The 25,919-nt window shown below is 58.7% G+C and overlaps 1 protein-coding gene across 1 annotated transcript in view; it reads right to left on the reverse strand.

Moving 5' to 3' along the window:
* The window catches only part of CBFA2T3 (CBFA2/RUNX1 partner transcriptional co-repressor 3), a 91,602-nt gene extending 66,146 nt beyond the window's left edge, over window positions 1-25,456 (reverse strand). The window contains exon 1 of the mRNA XM_072819577.1: window positions 25,038-25,456. Within this exon, the coding sequence (XP_072675678.1) occupies window positions 25,038-25,125 (88 nt within the window). The 5' untranslated portion in view covers window positions 25,126-25,456. The remainder of the gene's footprint in view (window positions 1-25,037) is intronic.
* Between the last annotated feature and the right edge of the window lie 463 nt (window positions 25,457-25,919).

Consider the following 25,919-nt stretch of genomic DNA (forward strand, 5'->3'; position numbering starts at 1 on the left):
GCCACTCTGGCCTTCACACAGTTGATGCCTGAGCCACAGGGTGACTCAGCTGACCAGGCCACAGCCTTCTTCAGTCTTGTGGCATGCAAAGATTGAAAACTGCCAGACTGCAGAAAGATGTGTTTTCTGAAGCGAGAAGGTACAGGTCGGTTATCAAGGCCGGGCCCAGGCAGGGACATGTGGGCCTTTTTTGGGAAGTGAGAGGTAGTGGCCACTCACAGGAAGCTGGGGACCAGGTTGACTCTGAGCCCCAGCCCATCAGCTGGGCTCCAGGTCCTGGGGTTTTACGTTTTCCACACAGGGAGTGAAGCATGAGGCAGACAGAGTTGGGGCTCTAGCTTGGGAGCTTCCCTCCCCCTGGAGCATCTCTTGGCTTCCTCCCCTGGCCCCTCACCCAAGACTAGCTCCCACCCAGGAACCGCCCATCCTGCCAGGGGAAGCCCTGCTCAGAGCCCCAGGCAGAGACACCCCAACAAGGCAGAGGCATGGGCTGTGGGGTCATCCTATCCACCTGGCATCAGGGCTGCCGCGCCTTGCTGGGCTGGGAGCACAGTGCGCCAGGGCTCAGGGAGCGAGGGCGCCTCCCTCTGTGTACCCAGGGCCCACCTTGGGAATGACTTCTTGGGGCCTCATGGGGAACCCTGCCTGCCTGGGCCTGCGGCCCACTGCCCCTGCCACCATTATCCTTACTCACAAGCACCTCCTCCACGGGGGGCCGGGATCCATCCCTCCCTGCTGCAGCCTCTCCCAGCCCCTGCCCAGCCCTGGACCCTGCTTGGCCAGTCCTCTGCACACCTGCAGAGGCTCAAACATGACACCCAAAGAGGTGAGTGGCTCTGACATGAATGTGTAATCCCAAACTCTGGCTCCCGCGTAAGAAACTGCTGTCTCCTCTCCCAGCCCATAGGGTCTCCAGGTGGCCTGGACCTGCCACTGCCCGTGGCTACCACCTTGAGGGTGGTGCTGCATGAACAGAAGGGACTGTCTGGCTGCTCAGCCAACCCTGAAACCCACCTACTTCTGCACTTGCTATTTCAACAATACATTTCCTTATCATTCAGGCCGGTTGTAGCCAAAGTTTCGGTTTCTTGCAACTAAAGGCGGGCTGATTATTTGCCTTCCTTTCTGGAAGGTCTTCATCTTGGTATTCTAAGGGCCATGGTGGCTCATGGGTCACTTCAAGCAGTTGTATGAGTGGGGTTGGGCCTAGGGTGGCAAATGCTCAGGCGGAAAATTTAAGACGGCACCAAAAAACTCAGTGTTAGAGATAAATCACATTTAAACCCAATATTTAACGATATTACAACCACTGACAGAAAACATCCACAGTGAGCAAAATACCGAAACTTTAAATAAAGACAGGATTCCTGCCACCGTTTTCTCCCTTTGGGGTGAGGCTCCCACATGGCTCAGCCGGGCGCTGCCCTGCTCCTTCCCCTGAGATGGGATTGGAAGGACAGGCCAGCCCAGGATCCTGCATTATGCAAGCACCGGAACCTTTTCCCCTTGGTGATTCTGGGTGATGTAAGGCCACAGCTGGGGAAAGAGGGACCCAAGGGCGTGTCAGGAGCCATTCACAGACAGGTTCCTGCAGGTTCCCCTCTGTGCTCAGACCAGCCCTGCCGAGGGGGCAGGTGGGCAGGTGGGCAAGCTAACCCTTCACCTGGATTCTGAGAATAGGACACAGGCTCTGGGGATGAAATGCCTGGTCGAGGGGCAGGGGCTGCACATGTGGCTGGCACGGTCTTCCTTGGCTCCCCCAGAAGAGGATACCGATGAGGCCGGCAGATGGCTGAGAGGCGCTGCCAGGAGGTCCTGGGCAGGAAATGGAAGGAACTCAGAGAAACAGCCCATCCCCCCAGGGCCATGGAAGCTTTGTCTTCTGGGCACCCCGGGAGATCTGCAGGAGACCCCTCAGAGCCATCCTGCTGAGAGGCCAGGGATTCTCACCGCCCACCTGTGTCCTCCTGTGCAGCGGCCAAGGAGGGCCGTAGATGGGTGTGGTGGGGGCTGGTGGCCCAGGGCCAGGGGACATGTGCATAAGGGGGACGAGGGATGAGGGCAGGCGAGGGGTGTGGGCGAGGTGCAGGCGAGGCTGGCACAGGCTGTGCCTGGACAGACCCTTCCAGGCCTGGCTCTGATTCCTCCCTGGGGCTCCCCACCCCCCGGCCCAGCTTAGGGCACCTCAGAGTCCCTGAGTCCTGGCAGATTCTTCTGGCTGTTCCCATTGTTTTATTCCCGGTCATTTGTTGTTTTAATCTGTGTTGAAGCTTTAGTTAGGAACACCAGATAGACTCGGGGTGACAGTCACATTGAGAGAAGACAAGCTCTCCAGTGAAATCACTAATTATCGTGTGTGCAAAGCCAGGCAGCTAAAATCCCAGGCTGGGCCCAGTGCAGCCTCCAGCGGTGGCCTCAGTGAACGGAGCTCTCCTGGGGACGGCGCCACCTGCCCTCTCCCACCTGTCCTCTCCCATGGATGCTTTTCAAACTCCCTCTCATCCAAACCTTGGAATAAGCCCTGTGGAAGTTTATGTTCCAAGTTTCTGCAGATGAGGAAACCGGGATGGCGGTGGGGGGCAAGGACTCATGTGGGGCGGGGGGTGGGTGGAGTGGGGGCCTGGGCAGGACCAAAGACTCAAGTGGAGTGGGGGTGTGTGGGATGAGAGGCCCAGGGGGCTGGTCCAAGGACTCGTGTGGGGGCAAGGGTTCATGGGGTGGGGGTCCAGAGGGGGAACCAAGGGCTTCGGTGGCGCGGGGGTGAGTGGGGTGAGAGGTGTCTCTGCCCAGTGCCCCAGCCCCTGTCTGTCTCTGCTGTGCTGACCAGCCTCCCCTGCTCACTTATGCCCTGTTATTTGGCCAGTACACCCTGCCACCCCTTGCCCTCTTGTCTGTTGGCCTGTCCGCACCAGGGTTGACGGTCACATGGAAGGATACCACAGAAGGGTGGCCCGTCTCCCTTCCAGATCACAGGCAGGAACCAAGACAGAGCTGCCCAAAGAGGAGGCAGCTGTCAGAGGGGCCAGGTGCTGCTACGGAGCTGCTGTGGGGGGCAGCCTGGGCACCAGACGATCGCCCTTCAGGGATCCCTGGAGCTGCCCGCTGGCCTAGCAGCAGATGCAGGGACCAGACACTCAGTCTTCAGCCTTTGGTGTCCTTGTGTCACTCCCCACCCTCCTCTCCAGAGGAAGCCCCAGAGGAAGCTTTCCACGACTGGCGCTCATCTGCGGTGGGCCCCACATTACCAGGCAGCCCCGCTGGTGATGAAAGACCCGTGGGTAAGCAATCAGGTATGGTGTCTCACTGACAAAAAAGGTCAAGTTTTGAAATTGAAAATGTCCAGCAAGGGCTGGTGCAGGTAGAGGGGGATCTGGCAATAGTTTTCCAGAGCTTGAAGTCAATTCAGCAGCTTCCAGACTCAGATGAGGATGTTCCTCATGGAGATAGCGGCGTGTAATAGTGGAACATCTGCTGACCACCGTGGCTGCATAGACACTACGCCCTCACCCCTTCCTCAGCAAAGGAGCAAGTGGAAGTCAGGGGAGCAGGACAGACTCAGTCAGTGAGCTGGGGCTCCTGGGAAGGTGCTGGAAGGAGCCCAGAAGGTGTCAGGGCTGCCAGGCTGGTATGACCCCACTTTCCACTTCTCTAATTTTCTGATGCTTCTGGTGCATGCGGCCTCATCCCTGGGTCCCTCTGCAGCCCTAACTGAGAGCAAGTCCCCAACACCCCGAGCCTCATCCTGGTCCACATCATGGGGACAGTGTCTTTGTTCAGTTTCAGATGAGAATCAGGTGAGCGGTAGACACATGCTACCAGAAGTGTGGCCACTATGTACACTCACAGGCAACGTCCATGGGATGAGGGGCATTTAAATCCCCAGGAAGCCTTCACTCCCCAGAAGTTGGTGTCAGGCCAACTGCCTTCCCATTCTGGGGGAACATTTTACATATTCCTCACTTCACTTTGAAAAAGAAATTCCATGTGTATTACGGAATAAAATGTGAGACACAAAAAGGCTAGTATCAGGAGAGGAGACCAGGTGTCCATGTGGTATTTGTTACAATGAAGGAAACCCAGAAGCCCAGAAGAAATAGATGGACACACTTAGCTACCTGAGCACTCATAGTTGAGCACCAGCCGGGAGGGAAGGGAAGTCTGGAAGAGGTTAGAGAGCAGAGAGCAAGAGTGACAAAGGACTAGTGGCCCTGCATACAGAATAAAAATGGGCAGAGCATATGAATAGGTACATTCCACAGGAAAAATACAAAAGAGACAGTCAACTCCCTCACTTTAAGGGTTTCCCTCGAAAACTTCCCCCTGAGGGAGTCAGACGTGCCCTCAGGAAGCCACCTGCTGGCCCTCTGGGGCCTCTGCACTGGCCCATGGCTCTGTCCTTTGGCTGCACCTCAGAGGCCTGCCCGGGGACCCCACTCCCCTCATTGTGCCTGCCACACGGGCCGGCCCATCTGTCTGGTGGCCGCTGTGCTCCATCCCTTCCTGTGGCCTGTCACCTGAGCCAGCACGTGCCCTCTCCTGTCTGAGCTCCCCAGCAGGACTCCTGCCATTTGCAACCGTGGCACCCTGGCTGACACACAGCCTCCCCCCACGGTCCCTGAGGGGAGGTGGGTTTGTGGCCTCTGCACTGACAGCTTGGCTGGGGGCTGAGCTCCGTGAGCCACGCGAATGGACCAGCCCGCTGCAGTGCCAGGGTGGGCAGGCCCAGGGACCAGCTTGAGAGGGTCGCAGGCCCAGGTTAGAGGGTCTTCAAGCCCACATGCATCTCTGGTTCTGATAATGGGGTGGGACCAGTATCATCATTCTGGGAGCCTCCTCCCCTTGGACCCCGGGACAGCTTTCTGCAAGACGAATGTGGTCCTGCCACTCCCCTCTGCAGGCGCACACCCAGCAGCCCCTACCTGAAACATTGTGCCAGTAAGCTCCCCCCACCTCCCTGTCCTGCCCTCCTAGAGTCTGGGGGAGCCATCTGCCCAGACTCCCATGACAGCCCAACTACAGCGCTCGTGGCCTCTCCCAGACGCTGGGGGAACCCTTGGCCCTGTGGGGCATGCAGTTTCCAGCCCCTGCACACAGGATGTAAGGCATCTATCAGGATGGCTTTACTGTACGTGCTACTGAGCGAGCAGCTGACAAAATAAATGGCCGTCCTCTCCCACAAAGAAAACCCACCTGTCCTCCGTTTGCCCATTAACTCTCCCTCTCAAACACCACTGTGCCCCCAGGAGCCCTAACAGAGGATGAGGCACCAGGGCAGGTGGGGGTGCCTGGGCTGGGTTCACCTTTCTAGGGCTCCCTGGGTTCCACCTTCGCTCTCCTCGTCCCTGTCTGTCCACAGTTGTCCGAGGGCACCCTGGCTTCCTCCATCTGTGACCTTCAACGGCACGGTGCACAGATGTCACTGCCCCCGACCCCTGATTTCACACCCGGGGAGACAGCCACTGAGGGGGCAGCACCACGCCCAGGCCTCTCTGCTCATCCACTGGGGCCGGCTGTCAGGTCTAGGATGAGGGTCGCCGCAGGGTCCAGAGGGGAACGCGAGCCCCGAGGGTCTTTTCTGGTCAGTGAGAAGTGGGAGCCTGCCTGTCCTGGCCTTCCCGCCTGCCAGTAGGGACTGGTCCAGCGAGCAGCTCTGAGGCCTCCGGGACAGGAGCTGCGGGGAGAGCTGTGCTCCCCAACAGAAGGACCAGCGGTGGGGGTGGAGAGAGCCCCCACTGCCCCCTCCCTGCCCTGCCTGGGCCCCCGTGAGACGAAGGCTGGTGCAAAGGCCTGGAAGCAAGTGCTTGGGTCCCCAGTCCAGCTCCACCTGCCCTGTCCTGTAAGAGGCAGGACCCTGGTTTGGCCGCCCACTCCCAAGGGGTTTACTCCCGTACCCTTGCTTCCGTGGGTACCTGCCAGCGTTGGAGGACGGATGCGGGGAACACAGGCCTGAGGAGCCAGTCCGCAGCCCTCAGCGTCCTCCCATTCCTGGAGACCCAGAATTCTAGAGCAGCCTGAGGTCTCTCACCTTTGGGGCCTCAGATTTGGTGAGGCGGGTGCAATGGGAGGAGCTGGGCAGGTCTGCACCAGGCGGGCTGGGGGCTCCTGGGGCCGGCGGCGGGGGCTTCTCTGGGGATCGGGGGCAGTGGCACAGACAGGGTGAGATTTCTTTGGTCTTTGTGGCCAGGGTCTGTAATTTCTGCCTGTTGAAGTCGTAATTTACTCCCGGGAAAATTAACATTCGGGATTGTTTGCTGTGACTATGTCCCATGAATCCTAACAGCATGAAGTCTCTGGGTTTCCCTCACAGGGATGGGCTCCCCTCCTGGCTCTGGCCTCAGAGCAGGACCCACAACACGTCTGAGCCTCGGTCTCACTGTGTGTCATGCGGGGAGACAGGCACACCCCAACCTGCTTCCTAACAGCATGTCAATGCCACCAGGAGGGCAGACGTGTTGGTCGGGGCCACCCAGATTGCGCAGTGTGCTCTGGCAACAGGGTGGGCCTCTGACCAGGCAGCGCCCCCGGACAACACACCAGAACCTTCCTGGGGGAAATGCTGCGTACAGGAAGCCCCCTTCTGCGGTGTTGCTGAGCCGGGGGCGTCAGTCCTGGTCTGTGGAGCTGAGCCCACAGGTGAACTGACCACAGACCCAGAGACAAGGAGGCGGGATAGATGCCTGTCCCACACACTCTGGCTCACCTCTGTCCCCGTGACAAGCCACCCTCTCTTCTCCGATGCCATTAGGTCTTGTTCCTTCCCGACTCTTATGCATGATGTGCTCCACACAAGACATGCCCACTTATAGTGTCACCAACCACAGTGGGGCCCTTGTTTGAAACGGCACCACAGCCGAGGTTCACCTCACAACCCAGCCCCTCTGCCCTGGCTGGTTGGCCCCTCAGAACCTTGGGGAGGGGACCCTGGGGCATCAGCCACGTGGCCTAGAGGGTTGGAGAGGACAGCTGCCTGGGTTATTGCCGCTCCTGCCACCTGGACTCAGGTCCCAGGAGCCTACAGCAGCTCAGGGCAGGAAGCGGGGTGGAGGTGGGGGTCTGGACTCTGGGGACAGGGGGTGCAGAGCCTTCCTATCTGTACAAAAAGACTGAGCACAGAGTCACATTGGAAAGTCCAGTAAAGGCACCACGAGGAGACTGAGGGCGGTCAGACTGCTCTTGCCTCCGACCTCGACGGACAGAAGGCCTTTACCCACCTCCCAGCCGCATGGGCACCACAGACCTCGCTTCTCCCTGGGGGTCTCGGGGCTAGACCTGCGCAGCTGGCCCTATAATTGTCAAGGGGAGGAGGCGGGAAGACTCCCAGCCTCAGTGTGTGACCCCGCACACTGCAGTGTTCTTTCAGAGCGGACCCTTGGACTTCAGCCCCCCTGGCCATGCCCCGGGGCAGCTGGGGGCCAGACCTCCTGAGGACAGATGTGTGGAAGGAGCCTGGGACTCCTTGCTCTCATCAAGTGCTCGGGAAGATTCTGGAAGCTCACAAGTCCAGAAACCCAGCCTGCTCCCTGGAGACACCCTGTCAGAATAGCCACCATTGTCTGCTCCCAAAACACCTCTGCCTGCATAGCTGGGGCACCCTGGGCTGACAACATGGCCTTCCTGGGCTGTGTCCTCCAACAGCTGTCGAGGCTGGCACGTGTCAAGGACAACAGCCTGGCAGTCACACTGCCTCCCTGTGAAGGGCCCTCCCCTGGCGTCCCCCATCAGATCTGCACCCTGGGACTGTGTGGCCAATCTCATTGGCCCCGTTGGACAGCTTATGAGCAAGGGCGCAGAGAGGGGTGGCTGTCCACCTAAGACACACAGCGTGTAGGCCATGGGCTAGGCTCCCACCCAGGTGCTCCTGCTCTCCCAGTAGAGCAGAGTTAACTCAGAAGATGACACAGTACAAACAGTGGAATACGATTCAGCCAGAAAAAGGAACACGGTTCCCGTTCATGCTACGACGCCGTGAACCTGGAACACCTGGTGCTGGGTGTGAGAAGCTGGACATGGGACTGCGTATCGTGTGCTGCTGCTTATGTGCAATGTCCAGAGGAAGCAAACCCACAGAGCCAAGGTGGACGGGCGGGGGTAGGAGGATGGTGGGCTGCCCAGGGGTGTCACGTGTCTACTGGGGGATGGAAATGTTCTAAAGTTAGCGGCAGTGCTGGCCACACAGCTCGGCTGAAAACCACTGGCTTGTATGTGTTCACTGGGCAAACTGCACACTCAGTGAGTGATCTCCAGAAAGCTGTTTTAAAACCATAGCAGACGCAGACACACCTTCTGAGTTCAGCACGACCGCCTGCCTGAGGAGAGGGGCTTGGGGAGGGGCTGGGGTGCAGGCCACAGTGTAGCCTTGAGGCCCCTGCAGGACGGCCTGGGGTGCAGGGAACCCGTTGGGACGGAAGGCCCCAGCGCAGGCAGCGTGGAGAAGAAAACCCAAAATAATTCTCAGAACCTGAAACTCTGGGAGAAGTGGGGGGTGGTGTGGTCACCACGAATGGGGAACTCCTCGTGCAGGGAAGGAGAAGTTTTATCTCGAGGGGGTTGGGGGAAACTGAGCAGGGGACAGTGGCAGTGCTGGCGGAGGGAAGGATGCCCACGCAGAAACACTTTGGTTTACAGATGTCGTCTGATCGTGGAGGGAGGACTCCCTGTTCTCCAGATGGGGAGACCAGGGCTGGGCTGCTGCTCTTTTGGAAGCTATGTGAGCTTCACAGCTCCACCGGCCCCCACCACAGGCTGCAGGCCCACCGTGTGGGTCCCCTCTGAGCCCTGCCAGTGCTCATCTGCTCACCGTCCCGAGCTGGGCGGCCTATGCTGTGCTGGGCACCATGCGTGGAGTGGGGGGTTCGGGTACACAGAGTGGAAAGCCATCCTGGTGGCGTTATAATCCAACTGACCTGAGCAGGCCCACCTGGTTTTCCATGGATAAAAGGGTTGGGTCACTTGAAGCCACTCCCACTCTGTGCTCAGTGCAGGGGCATTGACCAGTGGGACCGACTTAGCCCTGCTCTGACCGAAGTGACTGGACGGGCACACAGATAGCCACTGTGACCACTGACTGGCTTTGGTGAATGGGGACACCTCTCCACTGTGGGCACACGGGTTAGAGCCCCTGGCAGATGATGGTGGGCTGGTGGAGGATGAGTGTGGGTGCCCGGGGCCTGAGAGGGGGCTTAGCGGCATCACCGGGGCCTGGTGGTCTTGGATGGGAGGTGAGGACAGAAGCGGGAGGTGGCATGGGCACTGTTCCCATGAAGTTCAGGCACAGGAGAGAGTGTTCTAGAAGTAAATTAGCAGGAATCCATGATTGTCAGAGAGGCCACGTGGGGAGCAAGATGGAGGGAAACTGGGTGAAGGAGAGTGAGTCAGGGGAGGAGGGTCCCAGGGAAGCTTGCAAATATGACGAAGGGAAATGCTGGTGCCCAGGCCCCAGGAGGAGAGGCCAGCTCCTTGTTTACAAGTTCCCAGGAGGCTGGATCTGTTGTTCTCGGATGCTGCTCAGTAGAAACCAGGGAGTAAGACCCTCCAAAGACAAGCCCAGGACCCCAGGTCACTGCTTCCACCACCCTCCCCTCAGGAGGCCCTTAAGACACAGGCAGTATTACAGCGATGTCTCAGCAGAGGCCAAGGCCAGTGTGTCCTCCCTCATCCTCCATGGCCAATAAGGATGGCTGCCGGTGGGACGGTTGTGCCATCACCCACTCCACTGACCTTGCGAGGCCGGTGCCAGGTCGATGGGGCCATGGGCACAGAGGCTGCAGAAGACAGCAGAGAAGATATGAAATTGGAGGCCAAACCGTTCTGGTCTGGGAAGGAGCTCGGGGCCAGGACAAGAGCCCCATCAGGGTGGAACAGTAGCCTGCAGAGTGAGGCTTCTGCAGAAGTCTTGCTTTTCCTTCAGAAAAGGGCCGGCTCAGGGTTTGTCCTCTGTACCTTCTCTCTTCCTCTTTCTTTCCACTCAGAAGACAGATGTGATGCTTGGGGGTGGCGCAGCCACTTTGCAGTCAGGAAGCCCCGAGGAAGAGGATGGTAGAACAGAAAAGCCTGCGTCCCAGATGGTGGCACTGCTGCACTGCCCATGTCACACGTATTGTGGACAAAGCCAAGCAGCCTGGACTATACTGCTGTCAGGTTTTCTGCTACCTGCAGCTGTGCATAATCCTACTGGGCACAGGCTTCAGATCCTTTATGGGCAAAGTTGCCAGATTTAGGAAATAAAAACATGGGATGTTCAGTTAAATCTGGATTTCAGATTAACAATGAATAATTTTTAGTATAAATGGGTCCCAGCCAGTGTCTAGGACGTGCTTATACTCAACTGTTTATCTGAAGTTTTCCAAGAATCACAGCTCTGCTCGTGAATGGAGTAATGGGAGCTGAGGGGTTGCATGAGCTGTTTGAGGTCTCATTGTGAGGGGGTGCTGGGAGCAGGTGCAGACCACGTCCGCTTTGCTCTGGGGCTGCCCTCATTTTCATCTTGGTCTGGTGTCCCCAGCACTTTGTTAAACCTGCTGTAATGGGATGTCCAATAAAGACCTGGAAGAGCCACACAACTCAGGGTCCAGGACAAGAGACGTGCTGAGAGGGAGAGCAAGGGGTGGGATGTTCTACTTGGACATTTTCGTCGCATTTGACACAAGTATCAGTTGTCCGCTGATTGCAGGGGTCAGTTGTCCCCCAGGGACAGGGTGTGACTGCTGACCAGGACTTGCAGGCAAGCGGCTTTTGAGGTTGCTTGTGTCTGCCTGCAGCGGTCAGAGGAGCCGTGATGTGACAGATGCGGAGGCCTTGTCCACATGCAGCACAGAGGCGTGGTGAGGCATGGCAGTGCCCGTGATAAGCACTCAAAGAAACACCCAGGTCCCCAGCAGTGGCCTGCAGCCCAGGCCGGCCAGTGGGGCCAGAGGTTCACTTGAAAGGACTGGATGGACGTCCAGGTTCTTGGGAGCCACATTTCCAAGAGAGGCACTCGCTGAGTCCCGTGGAGATCCTTCGCACTCATGTCTCCCCTGGCCCCGGGTGTGCTTAACACACGCCCAGCACGGGAGCCTGGCATTACAAAGGGAGGATGTCCCGAGGGCTCTACAGTGGGGGCCACAGCACTGACCCTCTGCCCACTGCCTGCACAGACGTGGCTTGCTTTGGCTCTTTCTGAAGGTGAACTCTGGGGCACACTGCCCGCATCCCACATCTGCTCCCACGTGGTCTGCAGAGGCTGGGAGAGGGGAGGCCTGCACGCCCCTCCTCATCATCCCCCCAGGCGAAGGCAGCTGGGCTGCCCTAGGCAGAGACCCTGGCAAGAGGGAAATAAGGGTTCCCAGGCCACAGCCACGGCCCACAGAACACTCACTGGAGAGGTCAGCAGGAGCCTCAGGGCCCAGAATATGTGCTCGTCCTTTGGATGACGTTACTTTTTTTCTTAAGAAAATTATTTTTCTCATGGTAAAAGACACAGCACGGAAAATTGCCCACTTTCATCATTTGGAGGTGAACGATTCAGTGGCGGCAAGGATCCTGATGCCACCGCGCGGCCACTGGCCCTGTCGGACTCCAGAACATGTTGGTCCCCACAGAAGGGACCCACTTCCCATCTGTGGGTGTCCCCACTTCTGACGGCCTGGGACCAAGACCACATGGCAGGACGCTTTTGTGCCCGGCTTCTCGTTACCAGCCTCACAGTTCTGGGGTCCACCCTGCCTCGCCTTCCGGAGCCACTCTCTCTGATGCTTCTTGAGGGCACTGTCCCAGGGGGCGATGGCTGCCAGACTTCACACCCTGGTGAGATTACCTCCTGCCGATCCCAGATGGTCGCCGCTCAGCCTGACGCCGGGGTCGCAGCCTGGTCTAGCCACAGAGGTTGTGAGGCTCCTCATCTCACTGATCTCCTGTCTCTTCGGAGGGGACGCTGTGGGTGGTGGGTTGCTGGCCTACAGGGGTCTCCTCAGAAGCAAGACGGGTCCACCTTCCAGGGAAAAGACATGGAGAACCTTCCAGCCCCCCAGGCCCTGATCCTGCAACAGGTATGCAGGCAGGGTCTTCAAAGCCCACGTGCACATGATGAGATTCTCCAGGTATGTGGGCAAGACAGCCTAAGGAATCCATGAGGCCCTCAATTGCCACGCTGTTCTAGTCTGTACGTGTCCTGGATCACCTCACCTCTCCTGACTGGAGAGTCACACCTCACACGTCCTCTGCCGGGGGGTTTGATCACAGGCCTTTTTCTCTGGGCATAAAACTCAACAAGGCTCCCTGCCTCCCCACCTACCTCTGCCCGAAACAGTTGTCCCAGACAGGTGAGAAGACACCAGGTTGGCCTCATTCCTCTTGCTGCTGAGCCAGAAGCCAGGGGTCAGTGGCCCTTGGGGGCTGTGCCCTTGTGGTCTTTCTATTTATGTCCATTGGGTCCCAGACTCTAAGGTGTTAATTTATAGGAAATTGACAAGTTGCAGACTATTTTTGTTCAGTAGAAAAGGCTGTGCTTTGTTGACTCTGTTGTCATATCTCAGGTGGCATTCTGTTTCATGGGATTTAAAACTGCCCATGTCCTCTCTTGAGTCACGTTTGCCATCCTGCTGGTTTCTCATCAAGGAGGGATACACATCTTTGACACATGCTTCTATATGTTCATATAAGAGTTGTGTTTTTAAAGTTTTGAAAGGTATACTTTGTGTTTTCCTTCCTTCCTTCCTACTTTCTTCCTCTTCTACCTGTCAACGCATCTGTTCATCCACCTACCTACTCATCTACCCATCCATCCATCCACCATCCATCCATCCACCCATCCACCTATCCGTCCACCCATTCATCTACCATCCATCCATCCACCATTTGTTCATCCATCTACCCATCCACCTACCCACCTGTCTACCCACCCCTCCACCATCCATCTATCCATTCATCCCTCCACCATCCATTCATCCATTCACCATATATCCATCTGTCCACCCACCCATCCATCTACCTCTCCATCCACCCATCCATCCACCCATCTATACATCTATCCATCCATCTACCCACTAACCCATCTGTTCATCCATCATCCATGCATTCACCATCAGTCCATCCGCCACTTATCCATTCATCACCCATCCATCCATACACCCACCATCTATTCACCCATCCATCTATCCATCTTTCATCCACCCACTAATCCATCCATCCATCCATCCATCCATACATCCATTCATCCCAGAATTGGAATTACAAAGTAAGTCAGTTGGGTTATTTAATAACTTATTTGAATTGGAAGCTGACAGTAGCCTGGGTAGAATGGCCTCCAGTGAAGACCAGTCCTGCCAATTTGGTTTTGTGGTGACTAATTAAATGTGAAAAACTTGCAGCTTCAAAGTTTTCATGAAAATAGTTTCCAAGCATGTGTTCAGTATAAAATATACCATAATCTGGACATTTGTGACCTTGAACTGTTTAAACAACGATGTTTAGATGTTGGGAACTGGCACGCTGACACTATTGTCAAGGGTCTTGTGTCGGTCATTGGTTTAGAATTGTGTTCTTGGTGCCATGTCTGCCCCCAGGCCCCAGTCTTGCCTCTACCACCTTGTTATGTTTTGTACCAAACGGGCTGTAGGCTTGCAGAGCAGAGAGCTCATGGGACAGGAGTGTGCCCTCTGGAACCCTCATACACTGTTGGTGGGAATGTGAACTGGTGCAGCCACTCTGGAAAACTGTGTGGAGGTTCCTCAAACAGTTAAAAATATACCTGCCCTACGACCCAGCAATTGCACTGTTGGGGATTTACCCCAAAGATACAAATGCAATGAAACGCCAGGACACCTGCACCCCGATGTTTATAGCAGCAATGGCCACGATAGCCAAACTGTGGAAGGAGCCTCGGTGTCCAACGAAAGATGAATGGATAAAGAAGATGTGGTCTATGCATACAATGGAATATTACTCAGCTATTAGAAATGACAAATACCCACCATTTGCTTCAACGTGGATGGAACTGGAGGGTATTATGCTGAGTGAAGTAAGTCAGTCGGAGAAGGACAAACATTATATGTTCTCATTCATTTGGGGAATATAAATAATAGTGAAAGGGAATATAAGGGAAGAGAGAAGAAATGTGTGGGAAATATCAGAAAGGGAGACAGAACGTAAAGACTGCTAACTCTGGGAAACGAACTAGGGGTGGTAGAAGGGGAGGAGGGCGGGGGGTGGGAGTGAATGGGTGACGGGCACTGGGGGTTATTCTGTATGTTAGTAAATTGAACACCAATAAAAAATAAATTAAAAAAAAAAGAAGGAGTGTGCCCTCTGTGTGCTGCTCACTAGTGCATGTCTCACACGTGTCTGCATGAGGTTGGGGAGTGGGTGTTAAGACCTACCCTTCTCACAACCCTGTCGCCAGGTTGTGGGATGGAGCTAACCATCACCTTTGCAAATCTCTCTAGTGGCCATGAGATCACCGTTATCCACCAAAAATAAGCAGCCCAAGGGTCGGGTGCGACGGAGCCGGGTCCCTCCGATTTCTGAGAAATATGACCTTCATGGGGAGTTGGTTTTTTCAAAGCAACTTTAGGGGGTGTGCAGGCAAAAAGAAGGACAAAACCACGGAGACACTGGACTCTTGTTCGAGAATAGTCCCTGGTGTGCTGTGTAGGACAGGTCCCTTCATTACTGAGGGATGCCGCGCTGTCTCTGGGCCTCACCAATTCAGTGGAGATACTAACACGCCTCCTCTGTGGAAATCACTTCCCTAGGAGCTTGGCACCCAGAACCACTGTGACAATCACCGCCACCATCTATCAGGATGCCCCCTGCCTCAGAGTTCCTGGTAGCCTTTTTCAGCTGCTCCAGTGCCCGGCCCCAGGCCTGCCCACTGTGGCCAGGTCTGCCCCAGGCAGCCTTTCCGGCTCCGCAGGCTGTGCCGCTGTGGTCCCCCCACCGCAGCCTCATCGTGGGCTCGATGGGGTATCCACACCACAATTTAGTCTCTGACTCTCTCAGCCAGCCATGGCCCCCTCTTCAGTGCAGTGGGCTGATATAGGGGGGATGTCACGGGGGCTTGGCTGCAAACAGACAGTGCAGAAGCCCTGTAAGCCTCTCCTGCCAGTGTCTCAGAGGCTCCAAGGCACCCCTTACCCCAACCCCTCAGAGCAGGCTTTCCCAGCTGGCCTGGAGCACTCGTGCTCCCAAGGTTACACCATCCAACCCCTACACGATGTGGGGGCTTCTGCCAGCTGACCATCCCATCAAAGGTGTCCTGAGACTTGTGGCCTAGGGTACCCAGGCCCACCTGTGTCTTTGGCAGGAGCAGAAGGGGGGCTGCAGGTGGGAGGTGCCAGCATGAGAGCAGCCTTCCTGGCCTCTCTGCTTGCAGCTGGACGTGCTCCACAGCCTCATCTGGGGCAACTGCTAGGCCTGTGTCTAGAAAGGATTGGACTAGATTGGCTGAGGCACCTGACCCCGCGCTCTGCCTCCTGCCTCGCTTCTCTGGCTGGTGCTCATTTCCACAAACCAGAAACCCCCAGGAGCTGCAGCCACCCACAACCTCTAGAAACATCCACGCCATGGCTGGACATTGACTGTATGAAAGGCCTTTATCAGCTGGAGCTTGGGAGGGAGTCTCCCCGTAGCTCCACCCTGAAGCCCTGCCTGGGCTCCTGCAGCCTGAGATAGCTCTGCCAGCCGCCTGCCCTCGTGTCACATTATCGTGCAGAGAAAATTGGAAAAGAATATATAGAACACGATACTTTTATATAACAATTTAAAATATGGAAAATCACAGTGTATCTGGGCAGGACACACACAGATAAACACGGGCCCTGGAGGCACTAACTGTCCGTGTGTTCTTGCCCCATGTTACCAAGAAGGATGTGGGGCAGCAGCAGGGATCCAGCAGCTTGGTCCAGCCCCAGGGTGGCTGAGCAGGGTCCTGCCCCTGCAGCCTGGCTGGAGGCAGCTGGTGGCCGGGGCAGCCTCAGGAGGGGGATGTGGGAGGGCGGGCACAGCTCTGCAATAATTCATGTTTACGGAGGAGGAGGAGTGGTGGGGGATGGGGAGCTCAGGCTCTGCTGCCAGGTGAAGCTGGCCGCACTTGTTCTTGGTGACGGGGCTTTTTTAGTGCGTGTCGATTATTTCATAGTTTACACTAAAGAGGAGCCAAGGAGACAGAGGGATGAGACAAGCAAGGAGCGTGTTGGAGGCCCGGGTGTGGGGACTGGATCAGATCGGTCCCTGCTCTCCCTGGGGGCCACGGCCTTGGAGTAGCCTCCCCGGGGCCAGGGGCCATGAAGAATGTTCCATATTCTGGCGGTCAGAGTAACGGAGAGAGAAACCAGTGCAGTCGGCTCTCATGCTGTGTCTTGCTAAATCTGATCATTTTCACAGGTATCCAAGTTAAAGGTTATTAAGGTATTGTGCACAAAGACTTTGAGATCCCTCCCTGGGGTGGCTCAGGTGGGACTGGGATGCACTGAGGCTCAGAAGGGTGAGAGGTGAGGCTCTGCTCTCCCCAGCCTCGGGCGGAGGACTGGGCCTCAGGACTGTGGGTCCAGCTGTCTCTGGGCGGCCCCCAGGAGGAAGGGAAGCACCTGGCAGTTTCAGTTTCCGACAGGAAGCTGCTGCTCCTATCTCACTCGCCCCAGCTGCAGCCTCGGCCGAAGCTCTGGGTGGCAGCCCCGCCCGGAGAGCCCCCAGGTGGGGACAGCCCCTCTGGCCGAGACAAGGAAGCCTGGCTGAGGAGCCACGGCCGAGCAGAGCCCCTCGAGGCCTCCGGGCCTCCCAGCCCTTGGGAGTATGATGCTCGGTGCGGGGGGGTGGGCATGAAGGCAGGAGGGGCTCTGACTTGCATTGCTCATCACCTGACTGTCACCTGCTTTTAGGACTTGAGGTCCCATCCTTGATGTAGAGAATGTTGTGGTGGTAGAGGAGCAGGGAACTACCCCTAACCCTGTGGGACATCACAACGGTGCCCTCCATGGAGGGCCCTGGGAAGTGCGTGGCACAGACAAGGGGCCCCTGAAGGCAGGCCTGGTGGCAGGTGGCCATGCAGTATGCAGTGGTGAGGAGACTCCGCGACTGACTCTGAGCTGCATGGCCAGGTGGTGACATGGGGCTGGGGTCTTGAGGTCTTGTCTCTTAGGAAGGGAGCCCGACTGTTAGGAGAGCCTTGCACCCGGACCTGGGGCTGAGGGGCCCATCTCTGAGGAAGCCCCAAATCTGGCACAGGGTGTTCAAGGCTAAATCCAGCTGCCCCCCCCCCCCCCAGGCTGAGATCTGAGGCTGATGCAGCTGGCAGCAAAGAGCATGGCCAGGGGGACCATGGGCAGAGGTCCCTCCTGCCCTCCCACTGGCCTTCCTCTCACTCTGCTCCCCCTCATAGGGTCTGTGAGGTTGGGGCTTTCCACAACACTCAAAATGCACCCCAACTTGGGAGGGAAGGAGGAAGCTCTGGGAGCCACAGGGCGGGGTAAGTTCTGCAGTTCCTTCTCCACTGGACGCTCTCAGCTGCCCCGAGTGGCCTGTGAGTGGAGGGCCTGCAGGGGTCACGGGCAAGCTCCTAGGGGCAGTGAGTGTGGGGCCCTAGAGGGTCTGGAGGTCTGGGGCCAGAGGTGGGCGCTGTGCCGGAGCCGTCCCTCATCATCCCTCTCTGGGAGCTGGCTGTTGTCCCTGCATCACAGATGGAGACAGGCCTGCGGGGTTACGGGGTTGCCACCAGCCCTCCCAGCTTGGCCATGATCTGGTCCAATGTTGCCTCACGGCTGAGAGACAGAGGCAGAGAGGCCATGCAGAGCAGAGCACAGACCACAACCCTGGCCGCATCCTCAGCTCAGCCTCCTCTGAACAGCTCTGTCCCTTCCTGGGCCGCCTTACCCCCTACCATCCGACTCTCATCAGGAGGTCTGTGGGGCTCTGCGGGCCCGGGGGATGGTCACCAGTAGCACGAGGACTGGACCCTGGCCGAGGGTGCCACACACAAGGCCACGTCATCAGGCCAGGGATGGGAGATGGCCCTGGCTTCAAGGGCAGTGCTGCGGCTGCCTCCCCACCGTTGGCCCCATGTGTCAGACCTGCAGGCCCAGCTGTACCTTTGTCCAGCATCCCCTCCAGGTGCAAGTCCCTATGGGCATGTGGCCCACACTGCTTCCTCTCAGAAAGGGACCCCTCACCACACCCGCCCCTCCGAGAGCCACACCAGAGGGCCTCACCCTTCCCGAGCCTTCAGCTGCAGGGAGTGGTGCTCAAAACCACTGGGGATAAGCCAGTGGACAATGATAAACCTGGGGCTGCTGCGGCAGCCAGCAGAGGGGGCTTGGCTGGAGGGGCCCAGGGCCGGGCAGGCACTCCACCAGCATCATGGGCTGTGTGTGGTCCAGGTGTCAGCTGCACCTGCCCTTGGCCCCCTCAGGTGAAGCGAGCAGATCCCACCGCAGGTACGGAAACGGTCCAGTCAGTGGCTGCGATGCCCAGCAAAGCTTTCATGTCTGGAGTGGTGGAAGCAACAGGGATCCATTTTCTGAGGGCCCACCTTGGGGAGGGCACTCGCCGGACAGGGAGGCCCTCAGCCCTGCAAGGTCGTGCTGTGTGACCTTGGGCAGGTTTCCTGGCCTTTCTGATTTGTGTCCTCATCTTACAATCAGGCTTATGACGCCTTGAAGGGCAACTGGGGGGAAGTGCACCCAAGCCCAGGGAGGAGTCTGCAGTGGATTTCCCGGTCCTGCCTCAACTACCTTGTCCTTTCCTGCAGCCCAAGGAACAGTGGGACCAGCACCCGTGCCCCTGTTGTCAGGGCGATGCCCCGAGCACCACGTTCTGGGGAAAGTGTCAGGCCTCCTGGCGCACAACCCTCCCCTCACAGGAGGATTGCAGAGCCCCCAGCAGTGCCGCCCAGGCCCTCCCTCCAACAACAGAGTGCTGCACCTGATTCCTCCTGACCCACCAGCTCTGCAGCTCGGGAGAGTCAGTCTGCCTCTGACCAGGGCTCTGGGACCTGCAGCCAGTGGGCACCAGGACAAGAGGGCAGGACAGAGGGAGCTGTTGCTCCCCTGCTCTGGTCCCTGCTGTCTGGCACTGTCTTCAGGCTGCAAGGGATCGGACCTGCAGAGCCCCCAGGGGCACCCTCCAGCTGGAAGACGTGCCAAGGTCACCACGTCCTGGTCCCCATTGCCTGGGAGGAAGCTGGGTTCCATGCGGACATGCTCTCAGGAGGCTCTGTTGCTAGCCCTACCTGGCCCCATGTCTGACTCTAGGTTCTGAGTGGGTCTCCACACCTGTAGGGATCCATCTAGCCGGGTTGGGGGCTGGAGGTAGACACAGCCGAAGGGGGTTCAGGTGGGCCTCAGAAGCCCTCCACAGCCTCAGCCAAAGCAGCCCTCTCTGTGGACGAGGCCTCAGGCTGACCTCTGGTTCAGATCCCCCTCTGGCCATGATGGCAGGGGGAAGGGGAGAGTCTCACCCAGAGTCACTCGGTGGTGCCAAGTGACCTATCCAGATCCCACCATCTCCAGGAGGGCCAGATCCCCCCAGTAACTGGCCACAGGGCTCCCCACTGCAAGTATGGGTGCCCTCCAGGTGCATCTCTGAACACTTCCCCCTGGGGGCTGAAACCCCCAGGTCTAGCTCTGGGCCCTGACACTTCTGCTGTGTGACTCCAGCAAGTCACCCTCCATTCTTTGTCTGACAGTGGCCGTCACGACAGATTCAGAACCTGGAGAGCAATGCAGGTGTCCCACATGGTCCCTGCCGTGGCATCAGCAGGCACTGTTGTGTGTGTGGTGGTCAACTCTCCTCTGGGTACTGGCTGCATTCACTCACATCAGGTGCTGAGCACCCTGAGGGCCAGCACTGCTATGGGCATCGGGGGTCGGCGAGCAGACCGCGGAGCCAGCACACCAGTGCGATCGGGAGACAGATGATAGATAAATAGGAGACCCAGGAAATGCCTGGTTTGTTGGCTGGAATAAGTGGAAGGGGGAAAATGCAGCGGAAAAGTGGAGGTTGGGAGGGAGCAGGGCAGATGCCTGAGGGAAAGGGTCTCAAGGAGGGAACGGCATGTGCTAAGGCCCGGGGGCTGGAAGGACAAGACTGAGGGAGGGAAGCCAGGCAGAGAGGGCAGGCATGCAGGTGCGATGTGATCCAGCTGAATTTTTCATAGGCTCACTCTTGCACATGACAAAGACCGAAGACAAGACCAAAAAATGACTAATGACAACGCAGCTCAGCAAAGTGCCACGAGAAGCATCCCCACTGGTGCCCACCTCCATCCTGGGCAGCCATCTGAGGGTCACCCCAGGCGCAGTTTCCTGCCGCAGCTGTGCCAGTGGGACATGCATGCGGTGTTCTAATGACAAGAGTTTCACCAGTACCCACTGCAGCCTGACCTCGGGCTCTGTAACAAGTGATATGAAAGACATGGAGTCCAGGGGCACCTCTGCCAGCCTGGCGCTCCCTCGGAGGGTGGGTGGAACTCCCAGGGAGCTCCTTGCTCCCCAGGAGCTACCCCCGCCATCCTCTCCCCTCCCTTGGCTAACAGCTACTGAGGCCTCATCCAGAGCAGTTGTCTCTGGGAAGGAGCACTGGATGAAGAGTCCTGGCTTAGCTGTAGGCAGCTCTGGCCTCTCCCGGGGCCACTCCTCTGGCTGCGCCTACCCTGCTCAACCATAGTCACGGAAGTGAAAGTGGGTGAGAAAGCCCCACGTGGCCCGGTGCTGAGCCAAGTTAACATGGGGGCGTCTCTTTTCACTCAAGATACCTTGAGAAGTGAAAGCCTTCTTTGCCTCCTGCAGCTGCTCCTGGGGCCGCTTCCTCCAGAAAGCCATCCTGGATCACACCCACCCTGCAGCTCCAGCTTCTTGGGCTCAAATTCAGGGTTGGATGGGTGGGGTGGCTGGTGAGCATCCTCCCGTGGGCCAGGCCCAGGAAGCTGATGGCGTGGCGATGGCATGGGAAAGGGACAGGCATGTTCCAGCAGAAAGTGCTGGCCCTGGGGAAAGCACTCGACATTTCCCGCAGGATGAAGGGAGCCCTGCTTTCCCCAGGGAAGCAGAGTCGGACTTCCTGTTTGTCAGGACATGAGCCTCGGGGGTTGGGGGGTTTGGCACCTGAAATCAAGCTTCTTGACTGAGGCCAGAGCTCCTGTTAGTCCAGAGCTGTGTGCCCTGCTCCTGTCTGTCCTGGGGGACCTCTGTGCCCTGGGGGACCATCTGGGGACCTTGGGGGATGCTGGGGGCTTCCAACAGCCCCACTCCTGTCCCTGTCCTGGGCTCTCCCAGCACCCCACCTCCCCCCCTTCACACCTCAGGCAGGAGATCAGCCTCCAGACCTGTTTAACCTTTGACCTTTACTGCTCCCCATCCCTGCCAGGGTGCTGCTAGATTCCTGCCAGGACCAGCTCATCTGGCAGTGGCTCTTCGGAGGCTTTTCTCCTCCTGGTTCCATCTGCAGGGGCTCCTTGCACCTCTGCTCTTGCCTGCTGTGTGCCCCTGGGAACCTTGGGATCCTTCTCTGTGGCATGCGGGCTTGGCACCATCCTGACCTAGGAGCCCCCAGCACCATGTCTGAGAGGGGAGCAGGAGGTAGGGGTGAGGTCTGTCACCTCGGGTCTGGGTGGGGCCTAAGTGAAGGGGAAGTGCACGCGGAGGTGGGAGGTGGGAACAGAGCAGGGACGGGAGGGCCATCCCTCACATGGCGACGGCACACACAAACTCCAACAACAAACTCGCTAACTAACAATACTTTGTACACAGACGCGGGTGGATGGTCACGGACCATGTCACAGGTCAGGTAGTCACGGGGTGGTGGGCAGACAGGGGCTTTATGCGCTCCAACCCCAGAGGCCCTGGACCTTCGCTCTGTGAATATACCAGTGTCTTGCCAGTCCCTACAAGCATGGCCCAGGGCTGTGGCTGAGTGGATGAGGGTGGGGGCGTCGGGGCAGGGATGGCCTTGCCCTTTGGAGGTCCTGGGCCTCCCTGGCAGCTGGTGGCCACGTGCCCATGCCCTGACCATGGCCATGACAGAAGAGGACCATAGGCTCTGGGCACTGTCCCCCAAGCCTGATGCGTTGATGCACATGGGACGGCTGGAGATCTGCTCACCTGGATTGGGGGGGCCCAAATCCAATGGTAAGTGTCCCTATAGGAAGGGGAGAGGACACAGGGACACAGAGGAGGAGATGTGTGTAGACAGGGGCAGAGACTGGAGGGACGTGGCCACAGCAGGAGTCCCGGGAGCCCCCTCTGGGGCTCACACCTTGATTGTCCTGTCCTGGGCTCTCCCAGAACTGGGAGGGAATAGAGTTCTTTCCTAAGCCACCTGGTGTCTGGTAATTGTCACAGAGGTCCCAGGAAGTCGATATGGCGGGAAAGGCCTGCCTGGCGGAGAACGTGCCAGAGAAGAGCCTGGGGTCCAGCAAAGCGAGAGGAGGCTGGTGAGGATGGCGCTGGAAGTGCCCTGGGGTGGATAAGCCACTTGGTGACTGTGGTGGCCCAAGGCTGGGCTCCTCCAGGGTCAGGATGGGACCTTCTGTGGGATATCGCCCACACCTACCAACGTCCTAGTCTGCATTTACTCGGACTTTTCCAGGGATGGGATGCTCATTATCCCCCTGGTCACATGTCAGCTGCAGTCTGGACCCCACCTTGTCCCTCTCTGGTGGCACCAAAGAGCCCTGACTCAGTTTCTCTCCTAGGGTGATCATAGTAGTCTGCCTCCAGCCTCCTCTGCTTCAGGCTACATTGGAGGGCTTCCAGTACTTCCGTCCTGACCCCTTCCCAGGTATCCTGGCTCCCCTCCCCCTGTCCTGCGGGGGGCCACAGCAGCCTGATTGTCAATGTCCTCATCTGCAAAATGGGAACAAGTGTCTGCACAGCTCCTGATGCATACAATAGGCGCCTAATCAATCCGTGTGAAGTAATCACTCCTCTGAAGGGAGCCACTCCTTCTCACTCTGCAGTCAAGCCCCCACTCCCTCCCCGAGCGGGTCCACCAGGCATGGGGTCCTGAGCAATCCTGGACCTCTGCCACAAACAGGGCTGGTGAGTCCCCAGGTCCCCAACGAGGCTGCTCAGGGCTTGCCCAGTGCTCTGCGGCACTCCGATGGCCAGAGTGGCAAGGTTGTGTGCCCTGTCCCCAGTGCCCACATCCTACCAGGCAGGAGGGCAGCCAGAGTGGCGTTCAGAGACACTTGCCCTCAGACAGAAAGGTTGCATACCCCCCTTCAAAGACGTCACTTTCCATTGTCCTGTTCATAGTTCAGAGCCATTTTACATGTTTTGGGGTCTCAAAGGTTTTCATGGACTCTCGGGGTGCCTGTGGGCCCCAGAAACTGCAAGGTAGAGCCGTGCTTCCCACAGGCCTGTCCTGGCCCCCAAGACCCCAGACCTCCCAAGGCTCCCCCAGCTGGGCCCCACCCCCTGCTTCCTTCCGTGGTGCCTTCCTTCGGGCAGCCTTGGGGCAGGATGGCTCCCAGCGTGAAGACAGGGTGTAAGAGCATCTCAGGACTCTTGTGCCCACAGAAGTCCCCAGTCTGGCACACCAGCCCAAAACCCACTGCTCTGTGAGCCCCCCAAGCAAGCGCCGACCCAGGGCCAATCGATCGGTGGCTGGGATTCTGCACCAGAGGTCCACCCAGACAATCTGCTCTGGGTGCCTGAAGACCAGCCGACGCCATGGGGACCTTGTGAGCACAGCCGTGTTCACTGACACCTCCTGGCCTCAAATTCCTCCCATGGGCTAACCCCCCACCCCATCCAAACAAAATAGCAACCAGCAACTCTCCTGCACGACGCCCCCCCATCTGCCCTTTCCTCCTCAGTCTTTGAGAAGCCGTTCCTACACTCCATCAGGGAGTGAGAGGACAGGATGTGACACACGAGGAAACTGAGGCCCAGGTGAGGACGGGTTGGCCCGAGGGCACAGTGGTGGGTAGCAGAACCAGGCTGCTAGTTCCAGGACAGCGGGGGCTGCCCCAGGAAGGGAGGGGGCTGTGGTACCCACCAGGAACTTGATGGGACCAGAGCCTCTGGCCAGCCCGAGGGGTGGGGGACTGCGCCCCGGGCCAGCGACCTGGTACCTCCCTGGAGGTATCTGAATCACCCACACTTAGTAGAAGTCAATGGCACATCCATTATTGTGTGTCAGGGTGGCCCTGTGCCCACCTGGCGTGCTAGTCTGGATGTATCAGGTGACTGATGGAGCCAGTGTCGGGGGCTGGCCCTGGGGCCCCTGGACAGCAGCAGGTGACAGATACCCCTGGGTCGGCCTGCTGGACATGAGTGTCAGGGGTCCACTTGGACTCTGGATGTGGCTGCATCAGTGGGATTTGGGGGTGTGAGCTCTGGAAGGTTCCAAAGTCTCCTCTGTACATGGCCACAGGGTGTGGGCTGGGGAGAGCGGCCGCCTGCTTGCAGCTATGCCGGCCTCCCAGGTCTTGGGGTGACATCCTACAAGGCTTGCAGGGACTTTGCAGGGGTCAGGGGGAGTCAGGGCGGCCTCCTCCAGAGTCAGCAGCCCATGGGGAAGGGGAACAGCCTGGGTCCTCCCTGCCCCCCACCTCCCTCTGACACGGCTCCAAAGGGCAAGAGTCTTGGCAGAGATTGCTCATCGAGGGGTACTGGGGTTGAGTCCCGGACCATGACTTGATCCTGGGACCCTGGGCCAGCACTCCTTCCCTGTGGCCTCGGTGTCTTCATCAAACCTTAAGTCCTGCTGTCCTCCTAGGAGGAGGGCTCTGGGCACCCACCACCTTCCTCACCGACTCCTGGGACCCTGCCCACGCAGGAAGACAGCCCACTCCCTCCTAGGTGGGACTGAGCAGGCCCACCTCCAGCATCTGCCTCGGGGTGGGGCAGCCACACCCAGCCTGGCACCTGCCAGGTCATCCTGGGGCCACCTGTCCCAGCTGTGTGGGACCGAGCCCTGGGGGAGGCTGTGTTGGTGTTTGAGGTGAGTCAACACGGCTGACTCGTGCTGTCAACAGAGCCGGGCAGGCAGCAGCTTGGAGATGTCACACTCCAGCCACCTGCTCCAGCTGCCCCCCGCCCCTCCCACCCCTGTCATCCCCTTACCTGGGCCGCCCTTCCTGGGACCCCGGGGCACTGAGCCGCTGGTGGACGCCGGGAGCCTGCTGTCCAGCAAGGGGGATGCCCGGGACATGGGTCCAGAGGTGGGTCTGGGAGACAGTCCTGGTGCCGGGCGAGTGGTGGGCAGCCTTCTGGGGCCGACACGAGGCCAGCGCCCCAGAGCTGCTGGAGCGCCTTTCCCGACCGCGTGGGGAACGGATGGGAGGCCACAGCCAGCCTGGCCTTCTCACAGCGGAGGCCTCCGGCCCCAGACAGCTCCGGGCCTCCTCGCGCTGCCCGCCAGCCTGGGGAAGGGGCGGGCGGCCGCAGGGGCTCATGTGATGCAGGGCGGGCCTGGGGAGGCGCCGGTGGGGGAGGTCTCCCCGCAGCCAGCAGGCGAGGCAGCCAGCTGTGTCACCGTGATAGTACGGCTGGGGCCGGGGAAGCAGCCTGCAGCTGTGCCCACCGCTTCCTCAGCAGGAACCATCTGGGCCCGGCCCTGCCCGGCCTTCCCTCACGGCCATTCCGGTCTGACTTTCCAACAACTTCCTCCTCCCGCGGCCTGGTGACACCCCACCCACCTGCAGCCTGGATGGCCTGAATCGCCGGGCATGTTTCCTCGACCAGGGCTGGGGGACAGTGTTCAGGCCGACGGAGCCCCCGACCCAACATGCTCCCCCACCCCGAAGCTCGCACCCAGCCCTACCTGCAGCCTGGGGTGCTTCACCCCCTCCACCCTCCCCTGCCCTCAGGTAGACTCTCCCCAGAGCCCACCTTTCTGGGGCCGCTTCTGTGAGCATTGCCCTGCCCTGGAGTCAGGCTTGGGGGTGCGCCCTGACCAGCACCTACCCCTGGCCCCCTTGGGATCCCCCTAGGCTGCCCGGGGCC

This window comes from Canis lupus, chromosome 3 (genome assembly GCF_048164855.1).
Source record: "Canis lupus baileyi chromosome 3, mCanLup2.hap1, whole genome shotgun sequence".
Lineage (NCBI taxonomy): Eukaryota > Metazoa > Chordata > Mammalia > Carnivora > Canidae > Canis > Canis lupus.